Source organism: Diospyros lotus, chromosome 11 (genome assembly GCF_014633365.1).
Source record: "Diospyros lotus cultivar Yz01 chromosome 11, ASM1463336v1, whole genome shotgun sequence".
Classification (NCBI taxonomy): domain Eukaryota; kingdom Viridiplantae; phylum Streptophyta; class Magnoliopsida; order Ericales; family Ebenaceae; genus Diospyros; species Diospyros lotus.
This window is the reverse complement of record NC_068348.1, coordinates 23,281,291-23,297,368: the sequence shown is the minus strand read 5'-3', so window position 1 is coordinate 23,297,368 and position 16,078 is coordinate 23,281,291. Positions and strand designations below refer to the sequence as shown.

The window sequence follows — 16,078 nt, the reverse complement described above, 5'->3', positions numbered from 1 at the left end:
ATTTGGATAATAATACAAAAGTCTTTCTTTCATTTTTGTCTCTCTCTCTCTCTCCCCCTCATTCTATATGTCTTCCTACATTCATTTCTTTCTCGGAATTCAATCAGAATTCCCTCAATTGTCCAGCCCATAAACTAAGGGCTTGACAAAGTGGTATCAGAGCCAGCGATGTTAGCTACCAACGAAGTGGGTCCATAAGGAGTCGACGGAGTAGGCACGGTCAGACTGCAGGAATCGACGATGAAGAGATAAGTGGTGATTGGGGGGTTCATCGATTTGGGAGTTGGAAGCGTATTTGAGCAACGCTTTGACAATAAAGGACCCCAACCGGTGCACTGGGATTTCAGCGAGAGTGGAAGGCGAAGCAGGAGGTGGCCATTGGATGGTGATTGGGCATCGGAATTGGCTAATGAAGGCCATGAGGGTGTGATCAGAGAAGTGCACTGTCTAATGTTCAAGACGAAACAAGAGGTAATACACAGTTGTGAGTTTCGTTGATTTTTGGTTGTTTGATCGAGATCGACCCAAGATCAATTAGGTCATAGAAGGGTGGTGAAGCAGTTCTAGGCTTTCGCCTTCTCCCACCCTTGTTAATTTCTGTTAAATTTCAACACCTCGGTTCAGATTTATGGATTCAAGAAGCGATCTTGCTAAAAGATTCAGAGCCTAGAAGCAGTTCCCATAAGCTTTTCGAATTTGAGGATCGTTTCACTTGCGAATCAAATTCTGTAAGTGAAATAGGAGGTGGTTCTCAGCCGTTGTTTGATTGGAATTAGGATTGGAAGGCGTGAAGTGGTGAATTGAAGTCTGGGCAAAAGTACAAGATTGAAGCTATTGGAGACAATGGAAGTTGGGATGTCCCATACCCAAGATGCCATGGGCCAAACGCAGGAAGAATTAGCGGATTGGAAGGAAGCCATGCAAGCTGCACCAGAGAAGCAGTAAGAAGCTATAGAAAGGTGTCAAGAAGCATACTACCCTGCTACACTTCTCCTAGCCAGTGATTAGGTTGAATAGGTGCGTCAACAGCCCCATTTCCCAGCATACTAGTCTTGGTCAACAAATCAAGTATGTATTTTTGTTAAGATATAAAGATTCCTTTCTTAGAATCAGCTCCTTAATTTCAAATTCCTTGACCAAACATCCTCTTAAAAATTCCATGTCTTCCACATCATTATCGATTACTATTATATCATCCACATACACAAGTAATGCAGTCACTCCCCTTGTGGCTGAATGATGTACAAACAAGGCATGATCACCTTCACTTTATTTATATCCCATGCCAAGCATGACTTTGGTGAATCTTCCAAACCATGCACTTGGTGACTGTTTCAATCCATATAAAGTCTTTTTCAACTTGGCAAACCACTTTTTCATCTGTCTTTGGTCCAAACCCGGCTAGTACTTCCATATAGATCTTCTCCTCTAAGTCCCCACGTAAGAAAGCATTTTTAACATCAAATTATTGCAAATTCCAACCTGCCTTAGCAACCAAGGACAATAGCACCCTCACTGTATTCATTTTTGCTACCAAGACAAAAGTCTCAAAATAATCCACCCCATATGTCTGAGTATAGCCCTTAGTAACCAACCTTACTTTGTACCTTTCTAAGGACCCATTTGATCTATATTTCACAGTGAATACCCATTTACATCTTATCGGATTCTTTCCCTTTGGTAGTTTGACCAACTCCCAGGTTTGATTTTTCTCCAAGGCTACCATCTCTACCTCCATGGCACTCTTCCAGTTCTCATTGCCTATTGCTTCAGAAAATGTCTTTGGTATATGAATTGTGTGTAGGCTAGAGAGAAAAGCTTTGTGATTGGGCGACAGATTTGAATAGGACATGAACATATGTAAAGGGTGTTTGGTATAGGTCCTTGTTCTCTTCTTGATGGCAATGGGAAGATCAAGGTCATTGAGATCATGCTCTTCAAAGTCACCCAAGTCAGGATCAATTGCAGGTTTAATGGTTAATTCAAGTTTGGGAGTAGATATACCAGGTTCAAGATTTGGTTCAGATAGTGTAGCCTGCATAAGTGGAGGAACTGGTGCTTTTCCCCTTGAATACACCTATAGTGGCCAAGAGGAAGGTGGAAGTTTCTCCCTTTGTATCATGTCTTGTCAGTCCTTTGAGATAGAGACCATAGGAGGGAAAGAGGAAGAAGAAGGAAGGTTCAAAAGAAACATATCCCTGTCCTTATCTTCCAAGAAGGCAGCCACCCCCTGAAGATAAGGACAACCAAAGTAGGAAGCATCTTCCACAAAACTCACATCAGCTGAGACAAAAAACTTCTTGGTAGGAGGATGATAACACTTATAGCCTTTTTGAGAGGAAAATACCCCCACAAAGATACATTTGAGGGCATGAGGATCAATTTTGCCTCTATTTGAAGTGTGAATATGGACAAAAGAAGGGCAACCAAACACTTTAGGAGTTAGACCATTAGAAGCATTGAACCCAGGAAAAATTTTGTGAGGAGTTGAATTGGACTATGGGAATCAAAACTCCTAGAAGGTAGCCGGTTAATGAGGTATGTGGCTATCAAGACTGCTTCTCCCCAATATTATTTTGGAACATTGCTTTGAAAAAGAAGAGCTCTTGTAACAACTAGAAGATGACAATTCTTCCTCTCAACTATCCCATTTTGCTTAGGGTTATGAACACAAGAATATGCAAGTATGATATCGGTTTTTTGAAAGAAAGAGGATAAAGACTGATTAAAATAGTCTTTAGCATTGTTAGATCTAAACCTCTTTATTTCCAAACCAAATTGAGTTTTAATCATGTTATAGAAAATTAGAAAGATAGTACATACTTAAGATTTAGTCTTTAACAAGTATAACCAAACCACACGAGTACAATCATCAACAAAAGAGACAAACCATCGAGCCCCTGAAATGCTAGAGACAATAGAAGGACCCCATATATCATTATGAATAAGTGTAAATGGAAGATAACTTATGTTATTGGTGGGAGGAAATGAGACTCTCTTGTGTTTTGCAAGTTCACACACATCACAATGAAAGTCTTCAACATCTAAACCTCTTAATAGTAAAGGAAACAACAATTTAAGGGTTCTAAATGAGAGATAACCAAGATGAAAGTGATGAAGCAACAGCTTATCTTTATTAGAGTTAATTAGGAAAGATAAAGGGGAAATTCTCCTTTTATGAACCTGTCCACTAAGATCTTCAAGGTAGAAAAGTCCATCTCTCTCCCTAGCATGCCCAATCATCCTCCTAGTGTCATGTTCCTAAATTTCATTGAAAGATGAATAAAAGAGGACACTATAATTAGAACCGGTAGTAAGCTTCTAGATGTCAACTAAGTGATAGAACACAACTATATCAATTATCTTCATTCACCACCATCTCATGAAACTTCTCCATATGAAGATGGTGTTGAAACTTCATTTCATCATTACTCCGTCAGGGGATGTTATCCACTGTCGGTCCCAAACCCGGATAAAGGAGGAGGGTTGCGTTAAGTAGCCGACAGCCAGCGTAAAATCTAGTCGGATCCAAATATGAATTCTAGACAAACTATCTGTTGGGGCGTAACCCACATAGAAATCTAGAATTCATATAGCCGACCCCACATAGTGAGATAAAGGCTGGATATGTTGTTGTTGTTGTTGTAGTAAGCTTCTAGATGGACACAAGGTTAGTAAAAAGTTTAGACACATGAAAGACATTTTTAAGGGTGAGATGACTATTTATAACAACATCTCCTTAGCCAGCTACAATTGTTAATGAACCATCTGCCATGGTTGTTTTCCTTGTGCTAGGACATGGTGTATAGGATATAAATCAGTGAGAAAAACATGTCATGTGATCTATGGCTCCAGAGTCAAAGATCCAGGTGTTTGGGAGAGTTATATCCGAAGCATGAAAGACGAGAAGAGGAAGATATACTTGTGAAAGCTAGAATGCAAGTACTTGTCCTATGTTTCTTCTCCAATGATCCCCACAAACTCCTTAGTTTCTCAATCTCTTCTCGGTTGAGCTCCATTGTGTCTGCCTAATCTAGTACTTTAGCGGGCTGATGGCTGTTGGCCACATGCACTTATCCCTATCCTTTTGGTTGTCCTCCCTTCGGTGGCTTACCATGGAACTTCCAACACTTATCTATAGTATGCCTGGGCTTCTTACAATAGTTACACCATAGGGAGTCTCTGTTGATTGTTTTTGAGAAATCTAATGCCTTCCTTTCTTCTCTAGGTTGTTTGTCCAAACCAAACCCCTTTATAGTGACCAATGCTGAACTATCTATAGGAGAGATGTCAAACATCACTCCCCTTCGTCTTTCTTCTGCATGAACAATTGAGATAGCCTCATTGAGATAAGGCAAATCCTCCTTTCTAAGGATCTAAACTCTCAATGCATCAAACTCTAAATTGAGACCAGCAAGAAAATCATAAATTCGGGGGCTGGGTATGCCGAGGTTGTGTGTTCGAATCTTGGGCAATGCGGTAGGTATCGCCTATCTACACGGGGGGCCACGGGTACAGGTCTCGACCCGGACTTACCTTGGACCGACCTGATTGCCCGGTTTGGGCCGGACCCATAGGTTATAGGGGAGAAGGTGACGGTCTCTGCCAAAGGCTTATGTATCGGGGCTTCCTCCGATTCCTATGTTAAAAAAAAAAAAAAAAAAAAAAATCATAAATTCTTTCTTTTTCAACAAACCGTTTTTGTATGGCTACATCTTCACTACAGTTCATCTAAATGCACTGATGATGATCCAACTCTTGCCACAAACTTTGCAAGAGATTGGCATACTCAATAATTGACCGAGATCCTTGTTTAGTGGTTGCCACTTTAGTTCTGATCTCATAGACTTGAGCAGCATCATGGACCTTCGAATATGTGAGCTTCACAATATCCCAAATCTCCTTAGCAATGCTTAGGAACACAACGGTGTCACTGATCTCAGGCAACATAGAATTCCAAAGCCAAGACATGACTAACGAATCCTCCTCATCCCAGGGGACATACATGGGATCATCCTTTTTAGGCCCAGTTTCAAGTAAGTGACTCAACTTCCCTTTGCCCTTCAAGAATATCCGAATCAACTAGGACCACTTTAGGTAGTTCTTCCCATTTAGTCTATAGGCTACTTGAATGGTCTACAGCTCCCCACTTGAGGCTATGCTATTGCTTCCAGCAAAAACTACTTACATTGTACCACTAGATTTTGTGAGTCTATCATAATTGTAAGGTTTGGGGAGCTATGTAAGTCGATTGGATATCAACGTAGGCTACCATTAACAAAAGCCACAAAAATAGTGGCCAACCCTAGAAATATGAACCTATGGCTCTAATATCATGTCAAAGGTAGCCGAAAATCCAATATCTTACTCATTATAGGTTTACAAGAATATGTACAAACTGTTCTTCCATAATTGGAAGTTTCCTAAACTAAATTTAGGGAATACTCACAAATACAGTTAAGATAGGATCTCCTAGAAGAAAGATTTAGGATGAAAATATAGAAACATGGATAGCGTATATCAATCTCCAAATATGTATAGGAATCTTTGTATCTTTAACATGTGTCACAAAATTTGGGTAGTAAAGTATCAACATGTGCAAATATGAGTGTAATGGAGAGGAGAATGTTAAGATGGATGTTCATCCATACAAGAAAAGATAAAAACTAGAAACGAGGTTATTTAAAATAATATCATAAGTGTCGCCTATTAAAGATAAGACTCGTCAAACATAATTAAAATAGTATAGTCATGTGAGTAAAAGAACAAGAGAGGCTCTTACAAAAAGAATTGTTGTAATATAACAAGTATTTAACAAAAGAAGTTGAGAAAGACCAAGAAAATTTTGAAAAGACTTAGGTAGAGTTATAAGAGCCTTATAAAAGAGAAGGCCATAGACAAAAATGACTGACAAACTAGAATTTGTGTATTTGACCTCACATAGCACAAAACTAAGAAGAAAACAAAATAAATAAAAATAAACAAGTAGGATGGCTAAAATATCTCTTTGACATGTGAGAAATGAACTTAATTTAAAACTTTGTTAGCTAGATAGATCGTTTTGTTACATGGAAGAGGACCAAAAAATGGGGTAATAGGGTACTCAAGATACTTTTTAGCATTTTTCTTTTTAACAATTAGACATGCTATGAAATAACATCATCTAGTTTATCATTTGTTCAAATTAATTATACAATAACATATTTTTGGAACATGAGTGTCATTTTCCCCCTTTTTTTAAAGCCAAAACTGTACCATCATTAGATTTGTTTATTATGTACGTTTTTTCCCCAGAGCAAAACATTTAATAGAATAATTATGGAAAAATTTGAGATATATTGTTTTGGAATGAAAAATAATATATTTCAGAATGTAAACACCAATTCATAATTCACTAGGCCATTGGCCTTTTCTTGCAAAATGGGCCCTAAATAAGTCAACTCCCTGATATAATTTGCACAGAAAACAGAAACCTATGCAACTAAGACTTTACAGTCGCAAGACAAAAAAAACCAATAAATGGAGAACAAATACAAATCAATCAAAAAGAAAACTAATTTGTACAATGCAAACTTAACACAACAAAACGAATCCCAATTATTATAGGTCCAATCAAATTTTCCTGACTGTTCTAGGTCAACTCTGTATAAAGTTATATTCTAAACCCTAAAACCCCAAAGTAGATCCTATACATTATTTCACCTTTCGGCTTCAATCAGTGTTTCTCTTGGACGTAATTTTGCCTTTTTGGTACTCTCAACTTGGATCCAATAACTCAAAAATCAAATTGCATCAGTTGGTACAAATTTAACTGGTCAAAACAGTTCCCTTATTTTTAACTTCACGTTCCCATAAATATTTCTGTTCTCATCCTATCATTCTTGTAAAACCTTTAAGTCCATTTTGATATCTTTTCCACAACATTCTCTGAAAATGTTATTTCTATGCATATAAAGCTCTATATCATACACAAAACCAGCCCCGTGTCCATCATACTGGATGTCTTATCAACTTAATATGAACTCCAAGATCAAAGAGAATTTTCATAGCACTTTTCCATTCAATCCATCAAGCTTTGAGTATATGGCCCATGGCCTAACACAATGTTGCGTTATGGATAATTAACCAATTGATGCTGGATACCCTCCATAACAAGTTTTAGTTACCTTTCATCATCACAAGCCTTAATCCTATAAGATGGGGTCCAGTTTTATATTACCTTTAATTCTACTGGTTTCCTGAAATTACACTAACTATTTTCAATAAATTAAGATCCCACAAAGAGGGGATAAAACTTAATAGCTACATTCTCCAACCAACATGAGGACAGTAGCATGACTTTGAAAAGTATGTCATCTACATTTGTTCCTATCGAGCTAAGAAGCATCTAATGATCCTTAAAACCCAGAACTAACCAGTAGCTGGATAAAGTAATATAGTCATAACAAATAAAGAGTGGTTGCAGGGAGGTCAGACTCAGAGGTAGTGGTTGCTGCAATTATCATGCTGGAAATAACAGGTGAACTCATTTCAGAACAGTTCTTGTACTTCTGAAACAAAAGTTAGAAGTACAAGCAAAATTCCTAACATTAAGAGCACCTTCTCAATAAATTGCATTTTTTCTAATCATTTTAGAAAACCACCAAAAATATTGAACTTCTCTGCCAAAATGTTATCATCTTGGAAGTGGTCAACTCAAAACAAATATTTTACTGAAAAAAAACACATATAAAATATTTGGTCTGGTACAACTATTTACACAGGATGTCAGAATTGGATATGTCAGATCCATGAATCTGACAGGAAGTTCTCACTGAATTAGCGAGAATCCAGTTAAGAAATTAGAAGGAAATGAGAAAAATTTCAGAGAGAGAGGGAAGATAGAAAGATAAGAGGGAAATCCAAGAGAGAGAGAGAGGAGAGATTGAGAGGGAAATCAGAAGTTTTTGATTAATTTCTTTTCTTTCTTTTACACTGAATGCATTCAGTAATTATATACTGATTGTTGCTAGCTTTTGGCACCAAAAGGGCCGCCACTTTTCAAAGTTACAGCTTTCAAAATATTGCAACTATCTAACTTCCTTCTAGAAGAATGACCTTTCATCTGCCCATTCCTTCTACCCAAGAATGTATCCCCCCTTAGTTATTAGGAATATGACAGGATACCATATTGGATTACCTTGTGGGCCAAACCACTGTGAAAAAGCTTTCCTACAACATGAAGTTTCCATGGAATCATGCCACCGGTACCAATGCAAGGTTGTTTATCTGCTGTGTCAATCCAAAAGCTGTGCAGAAAAAGAGAACAAAACATTACCAACGTTTCTTATAAATCAACTTATGAAATGGTCTTCTCAAAGTTTAATCTTGTCAACAAGAGATTTTAAACACTTACAGAGGACCTTGTTTTAACTTATCAAGCAAGCCATCTTTCACCAGTGCATCCACACCAACACCAGGAATGGATGAGTTCTCTTCACTGGCAATAAAAACAGCAACTACAGTTGATTTCAACTTTGGCTTTGTCTCACCCAACCTCCTCATAAGTTCAGTTACAAGAGCAACATGGCCTAAGCAATCAGTTGTTCCTCGACCACGAAGTTTATCACCCTCAATACTCAAAGAGAATGGATCAAAATCCTGCAGACAGTCAGAGGCATAAAACTCATCACTGTTTCTAAACCCCAAAATTATAGATTTCTATAGACAGAATTTAAACCCATTTCTTTCTTAAATATAAACTCAAAACTATTCTTGCATGCAACACAAGCAATTTGCTCAATCATTTAAGATCCACCGTAAACAAAAAGAAGAAACTTAAAGCATGCAGATTGAATATATGAAAAACTTGACAAGAATGAATCTTGGACTAACAAAAGAGTATCAGTGGCATAAAAATACTTTTGTACACGTGTCATCTTAGTCTCCAGAAAGTTGTTCTAATCTATACTAGTATCAAAAGGGACGAAAGTTTGGTGTAAACAATATCCAAAGCCCTGTCATATTTCATGTATGCCAAAATTACCCCTAAAAAGTGTTTTGATCTAAATATATATGACTTCTGTGTTCCACTAACTATAGGAACAAAAGGGTGAAAACATCTCTAACTGACTTAATCAAATAACTAATTCTACAAGAATACAAACTAGTAGGAAACATCTACTCATTCACACCATGCCTTGTAGGAACTCCAATCAAATAACTACCTTGACAAGAATGAGAATGTGTAGGCATAGTTATTAAAGGAGAAAGGCACACTAAGGCGCAAAGGGGTCCTGGAGCCCAAGACGCAAGGCGCAAGGCGAGGCGCGCCAAGAAAAAAAATATAATTTAATAAAACAAAGGCAAATTAATAGGAGGATAAAAACAAAATATAATAAATTAACAAGTATTCATCATCAAATTCAAACATAAACAATTCATAATCAAACAAAAAAATTCAAGAAAATAAACACAACAATAATAACATCCAACATCAATCATAAGATGATCGTCGTCGTCATCTAGATTATATTGGTCACTTCCAAAGTCTTCCTCTTCTTCATATTCATCTTCAAAATCAATATCTTCCTCCTCATCTCCAAGAGTAGGAGTACTAATCTTTGACAAAGAAGAAGATACTTTTGCCTTTCCCTTTTCCTTTGCCGTAACACTTGTTCCCTTAGACTAATCTAGTGTGATGGACATTCTCCTTAACTCCAGCAGCTCTAGAAACAGCACTCCATGTTAAAGAATCATCTTCAAACACAAAGTCTTCTTCCTCATCTGATGATCCATCCATTCTACCCATCAACCATTTATTACCGTCATATATGTCCTTCAAAGAGATGGGGTCAATGTGATCATGTGCATCATATCTATGCTTCAACACTCAATTGTATTTTACAAACACCAAATCATTCAAGCGTTGTTGAGCTAGCCTATTTCTTTTCTTTTTTTCTTTTTTTTGTTATGATTTTGTAAATTAATACAGAACATTTTTAATAAGTATATGTCATCTAAAACAAAAGGCTAAGTAAAGAGTCTATGTTAGTTGTTACTTATATGTTCAAAAATGCTCCAATTACGCTCGCATCCAGATGCACTACAAGTAAGGCTAAGTATTTTAATTGCAAATTTTTGCAAGTTTGGTGTGGAAGATCCATAAGATTTCCACCATTCAGCTGTTGAGATAGAATAATTAGGTTAATGTTATTTATCAGACATCTTATAAACTAATCTTAAAAAATTAATTACACTAATTTAATTTAAAAATTGAAATAAATCCCAACAAACTCAATTACCTAGGGATTTTGTCTTTCGATGTCGAATAGCCTACTCCATGCCAAAAACTCCTTCAGAATTTCGATACTGAGTGAATTGGTCACTAATTTTGTCTTGCTCATCATGGCTTGGAACCATCCTTTGCAAAACTTTGTACAATCCCGTCATAATATTTTCATTTTCAGAAATACTGGAATCTAAGTAAAAGCACTCTGGATTTAAAAAGTGTCCAGTTGCATGCAAAGGTTGATGGAGTTGACATTCCCACCTTTTATCAATGATTTTAAACACTTCATCATATTTTTCTTCTCTTTCCTGAAAGGATTTTGCAATGGTTTCCTTAGCTCTATCCATTGCCTCATAAATGTATCCCATTGTAGGTCTATTTTCACCATCAACCAACCTAAAGACTCGGACTAAAGGACCAAATACCTTAAGAATGTAAACAATGCTAGTTTAAAATGTGGGCATTAATATGGTGGCAGTTGCTCTTTTACCCACAGCTTCCTTAACCCATTTGCTCGTTATCCAGTCCTCTGAGGTGAATATTTTTCTCAAATTTGTCTTTTGCTTATGTATTCTCAAAAAGTGTGAGATAAGCAGTTGCAAATCTCATGACACCAGCTCAGCTCGAACAAGCTCTCTTTCTCCCATAAACTTCTTCAACATATTCACCACTCCTGGTCTAACACATATATAAGCATTCAATTGTACTACCCTCTTCAATGACAATAGGCATTTTGCTATATCTTCTAATATCAAATCAATGCAATTTGCTGCACAAGGATTCCAATATAAATGTTTTCGCTTTGCTTGCAACAATTCCCCTAAAAATTAAGATAAGAAAATAAATTTTAAATTTAAACACAGACTAAATTAAGATTATGAAAATGAATTGAAGATTTTGTAAGTAAATTCAAAATTGAATTGTCTTACCTGCAAGGACATTATTAGATGCATTATCGGTGACAACTTGGACAGTGTTTCTCTCTCTGCAACAATTCAAATATTTTGTCCCCAGTTTTTGAAAAATCAGAAGCATCAATATATTCCAAGAAAAATGAACCCTTTGGAGAATTTAGCAAAAAGTTTATCAAAGTTCTATGTTTCTTATCAATCCATCCATCAGCCATAATAGAGCAACCATACTTTGCCCATTCTTCCTCATAAGACTTCATCATGTGTTTCACATCAGCAACTTCCTTATGTAACAAAGGAACCCTAATCTCATGGTAACTTGGTGCTTTCATCCCAATGCCCAATTGACCAATAGATTCAACCATCACATCAAAACTAGCTATTGAATGGAATTGCAGCATCATACATCCATTTAGCTACATCTCTACAAGCTTTCTCACGCAATTCCTTTTTACAAACTTCATTCATTGTAGTTTGTCTCATCCTCTTCCTATCTTGCAGTACTTTCTCCGCACTAGCAGTACAGAATACGTCCATTGACCCTTTTACATTTGGCTTTTTCGCATTGACAATCTTACTACTGCCCTCTTTTAGTTTTGAACTCTTAATTTTAAGTCCAATAATATCATCTTCATTTACATCATCACCAAAAGCATCCACATCTTCAAAATCTGGAATAGAACTTTTCTCCATACTCATTGCAGCTTTTTTCTCCATAAATTCCATGATTTCTTCTTTAATATGCAGTGGACATTTTGCACAGGGTTTAGTATTACGGAATCCTCCAACAATATGCTGCTTAGCTCTATAAATTCCTCCCTTTGTAATTTTTGCATTAAATCATTTGTGCTATTTGGCTTGGCAAGACGAACATATTTCCAGGCGAGGTCTTTTCAATTACCAGCAGTACTATCACTAGAAGACTCTTCTAAGACTGATTAAAAAAAAAAAAACTTTAGTCACAACTCACAATTGAGTGAATTCCAATGTTCAGCAATGCCTTTAGCTCTCAACTGCTGCAAGACCTTTCAACTTCTTGGGGAATCAGACCTTCGCCTTCAATTTTGCACCAACAAAGCGCAGATGCATCAACAACTTCGGCTCTTGTTATCTTCATATCTAACTGCGCTTACAAGACCTTTCAACTTCCGCACCAACAAAGCCCAGATGCACTAACAACCTCAGCTCTTCCACGCCTACGAGACCCTCCATGCCTGTGAGACCTTGTAAATGATGTATGGATCTTCCATGCCTACTAGACCTTTCAACTTCCACAGCTTCCTGCAAGCCTATACTTCGGATCTTTGATGGCTATCACTGCAAGCCTATACTTGGTTGGAAGGACTGTAGTCCAAAATAACTGATATTTCTCGATTGTTTCTTGGTTCTTCTTGATCACAGCTCTCGACTGGTTGGTTCTTCTTGGTCACAGCTCTCAATTGGAAGGACTGCAGTCTGCCACTTTTCTTTCTTAGCAATGGCTGTTGGAGGTGAGTGTGTGTGTGTGTGTAGTGGGTGCTTGTCCCACATTGGTGGGTTACAAGGTGAAAGGCTGCCAAGTCTTTCCTTCCTTGCTAAGTCTTTGGAAGTCTTTCCTTCCTTATTAAGTCTTTGTGACTTTCTTCCCACTCCAAGTTTCCTTCATTGCTAAGTTGATGGGGTGCCTATATATATAGGTTGTGGTTGGCTTCTCTTATATATATGGGTGGTGTGTTATTTTTCCTCCATAAGCTTTCTGTTCTCTCTTCCACCCAAAGCAGCTTATCCCCAAGCTTTGTCTTCTTCCTTCTCGAGTTTTTCTGTCACTAAGAGCGAGCCCGTTTCTGAGTTTTGCTAGCTCCGATTATTCGTGGTTGTCGTTCACCAGAGAGGTCGTTTCATTCTACTGAGACAGTTGCCGAAGTTTGCTCGCTGCCGGTGCAGGGCGATAACTGTCTTCAAGACAGTGCAAAAAGCAACTTGACCTGCTTATGTTCCTCTACCTCCTTGACGTTCCGGCTGCAGTGGTTGCTGGTCACATGTCATCTCTGTTTTGTTGTTCTGGTAATATCTGTTACTATCCATTTGTTGTTGTTGGGTAGAAGTTTCACTTGTCTAATTATATCGATGTTCGAGCTGTTGCTGTTAGAATATTATTTGCTACTGCAACTGTTATAATCTCTGTGATTTATACTTCATATTCTGTATTGGTTGAAACTGATACTCTTGTATCAGGTGCGTTATTTATGTATTGGGCAGATCATTCTAGTGAAGTTTATATATATATATATATATATATACTCTATGTATCCCTAACAATGGCCGCTTGAATCTGAAACCCTGAGCATTCATACTAAGGAAGAGAGGCTTTTAGGGTTTGGGTCTGTCTCTATCGAGCTGGGATTTTCTTGTTTTTTAACTTTTTTTAAAATATATATATTAAAGATATGAGAGGCGCGCAGCCTCTGCTGAGGTGCACGCTTCTTTAAGGCCGCCCCTTGGGGGCTCTAAGGCTTAGGGGCCGGTGCCCCTTGCGCCTTGCGCCTCAAGTGTGCATTTCACAACTATGTGTGTAGGACTCTTATTATGTCTTTCTCCTCTGCCATACTACATTTTATGGAATTTCTCTGCCCATGATGCCAATTTTGTAGATATGGACAAGAATAATGGAATTCATCTTTTTCAGCCAAATAACAAAAATGAGAGGCAATGGCTCCACAACCACCCTTTTTTCCTCGCTTTAAAAAAATCAAATACTTGATTTCTTCTTATAATTACTTCTGTTTTGCAGTGATTGGCAACCAAACAAATGGATAGAGGTCTTTGTTTGATAGCGTATAACTATTAAGTTAGCCAGGGAATTTTGGTAGAAGAAAAACCACCATTATTCTTGCAAGATTTTAGCAATTTGTGTCAGTGTTTAGACTAAAACACTTTATATCTAGTATGGTAAAGGTATAAAAACATAGAGAATATAAAATTCAACAAGTGGGTGTCCTTAGTGCGTGAGGTTCCCCACTTGGCAAGGGCTGGGAGAGGGTCATTTTTGCACAGACTTACCCTTGTATTACAAAAATGTTTCCAAAACTTGAACCAGGACCTTCCAGTCGCAAAGGTGAAGTGAAAATGGATTGAATGTAGAGTGAGAAGTATGGAAAGGTGAAAGGAATCGAAGAGACCCTTGAAAAGATAAAACAAAGCAACAAGAAGACACAGACTTACCCTTGAATTACAAAGATGTTTCCACAACTCGAACCTGGACCTTCCAGTAACAAAGGTGAAGTGAAAATGGATTGAATGTAGAGTGACAAGTATGGAAAGGTGAAAGGAATCCAAGAGACCCTCGTAAAGATAAAACAAAGCAACAAGAAGACAGACTTACCCTTGAATTACAAAGATGTTTCCACAACTCGAACCTGGACCTTCCAGTCACAAAGGTGAAGTGAAAATGGATTGAATGTAGATTGACAAGTATGGAAAGGTGAAATGAATCCAAGAGACCCTCGAAAAGATAAAACAAAGCAACAAGAAGAAGTAACAAAACAAATAAGTAAATATCAGTGAAGCAGAAAATTTTCAGATTTCATGAACTAGAAGCTCGAGTAATGGGCTTCCAATGTATTAATATACACGACCTTAAAAGTGTTCAACCTCGGTCATCAGAATTGCAAATCATAACAAACACACGAAAAGCACAAATAAAGAATCCTAGTTACAGGAGGAGAATGGTCAGCAACTCAATTTGAAAAGAAATAAAATAAGGTTGATTATGAAAGCACTGATTCCAGAAACAATTTAGATCAACCACTGAAAAACCCAGGCCCAATAAAGAAACAAGTGCAAAAACCACAATTTTGATTAACTTGACATAGATAATCCTAGACTCCACAAAAAAAAGGAGTAATGCCTAGTGTGATGTGTATGCTCGAATCAATCAAAAAAAGAAAATCCCTAAAAAAGTACAGGAATCCCAATAGCCTTGATATTTGGAACTAAAAAACCAACCCTTACTGAAACAATGAGCCCCCTGAAATGGAACAAACCCAAGGTCAATAAGCCCCCTAAAATCATGAGAGAGAGAGAGAGAGAGAGAGAGAGAGAGAGAGACCCAGTCAGAGGGATTGGCAGTGACGACATCCATGTGCATGCCGACGAACGACAAGATCTTGCCGGACTGGATTCCAGGGTACTCAACAATAAGGTTGCCTCGGTTGGGATGATAAGTGACGTGGTTGACGATGAGAGGGCCGCCACCGGTGGTGGTGCTGAGAGGTAGGAGGACGTCGAGCACGTGCCTGACGATCCTGTCCTCCTCCGGTATCAGCTCCGGCGGGTTGTTCTGGACGTACTTGGACTCCCCAATGAGCTTCGAGAGAAGGGTTACGAACGAGTCCTTGTCGAGTTCACCCAGTGCCTCTTTCACGGAAGAAGCCATTAGCGAGGGAGAGGGAGAGAGAGAGAGAGAGAGAGAGAGAGGTGTCTTTCGAAGCAGAATGAAAACAGAACAGGCAAGCGTTGCGCATGAATAGACGCTTCTGTAAACCAGTTGCGGCTGGTGTTTCTCGCTAATTAAATTTTCAATAATATAATCTTTGGAAATACTCTTATTAGAAATCACATGCTCACAAAAGTAATGTTGATGTATTTGATATACATAAAAATATATAAATTAAAATTTAAAAAATAATATTAATATTTTTAGTATTTTTATAAAAGTTTTTTAAAATTTTAAGAATATAACATTAAAATACTTTTTCCATTTACTTAATGCAATGCTTCTTAAAAAATAAAAAAATAAACACACACACACACTCTATAAGAATATTATACTTGAAAATATTTGATAAGTTGCAAAAGTAGATAAAACCCAAAAACAAAAAACAAAAGCTAGGTTTATAATTTATTACTCTTTTCCATT

The 16,078-nt window shown here is 37.5% G+C and overlaps 1 protein-coding gene across 1 annotated transcript in view; it reads right to left on the bottom strand.

The window, feature by feature from the left end:
* LOC127813143 (acetylornithine deacetylase) overlaps positions 1–15,681 on the bottom strand; it is a 45,054-nt gene extending 29,373 nt beyond the window's left edge. Inside the window, exons 1-3 of the mRNA XM_052353940.1 lie at positions 15,269–15,681; positions 8,396–8,640; positions 8,180–8,288 (exon numbers count right to left, since the gene is read on the bottom strand). Of these exons, the coding sequence (XP_052209900.1) occupies positions 8,180–8,288; positions 8,396–8,640; positions 15,269–15,595 (681 nt within the window). The 5' untranslated portion in view covers positions 15,596–15,681. The remainder of the gene's footprint in view (positions 1–8,179; positions 8,289–8,395; positions 8,641–15,268) is intronic.
* Between the last annotated feature and the right edge of the window lie 397 nt (positions 15,682–16,078).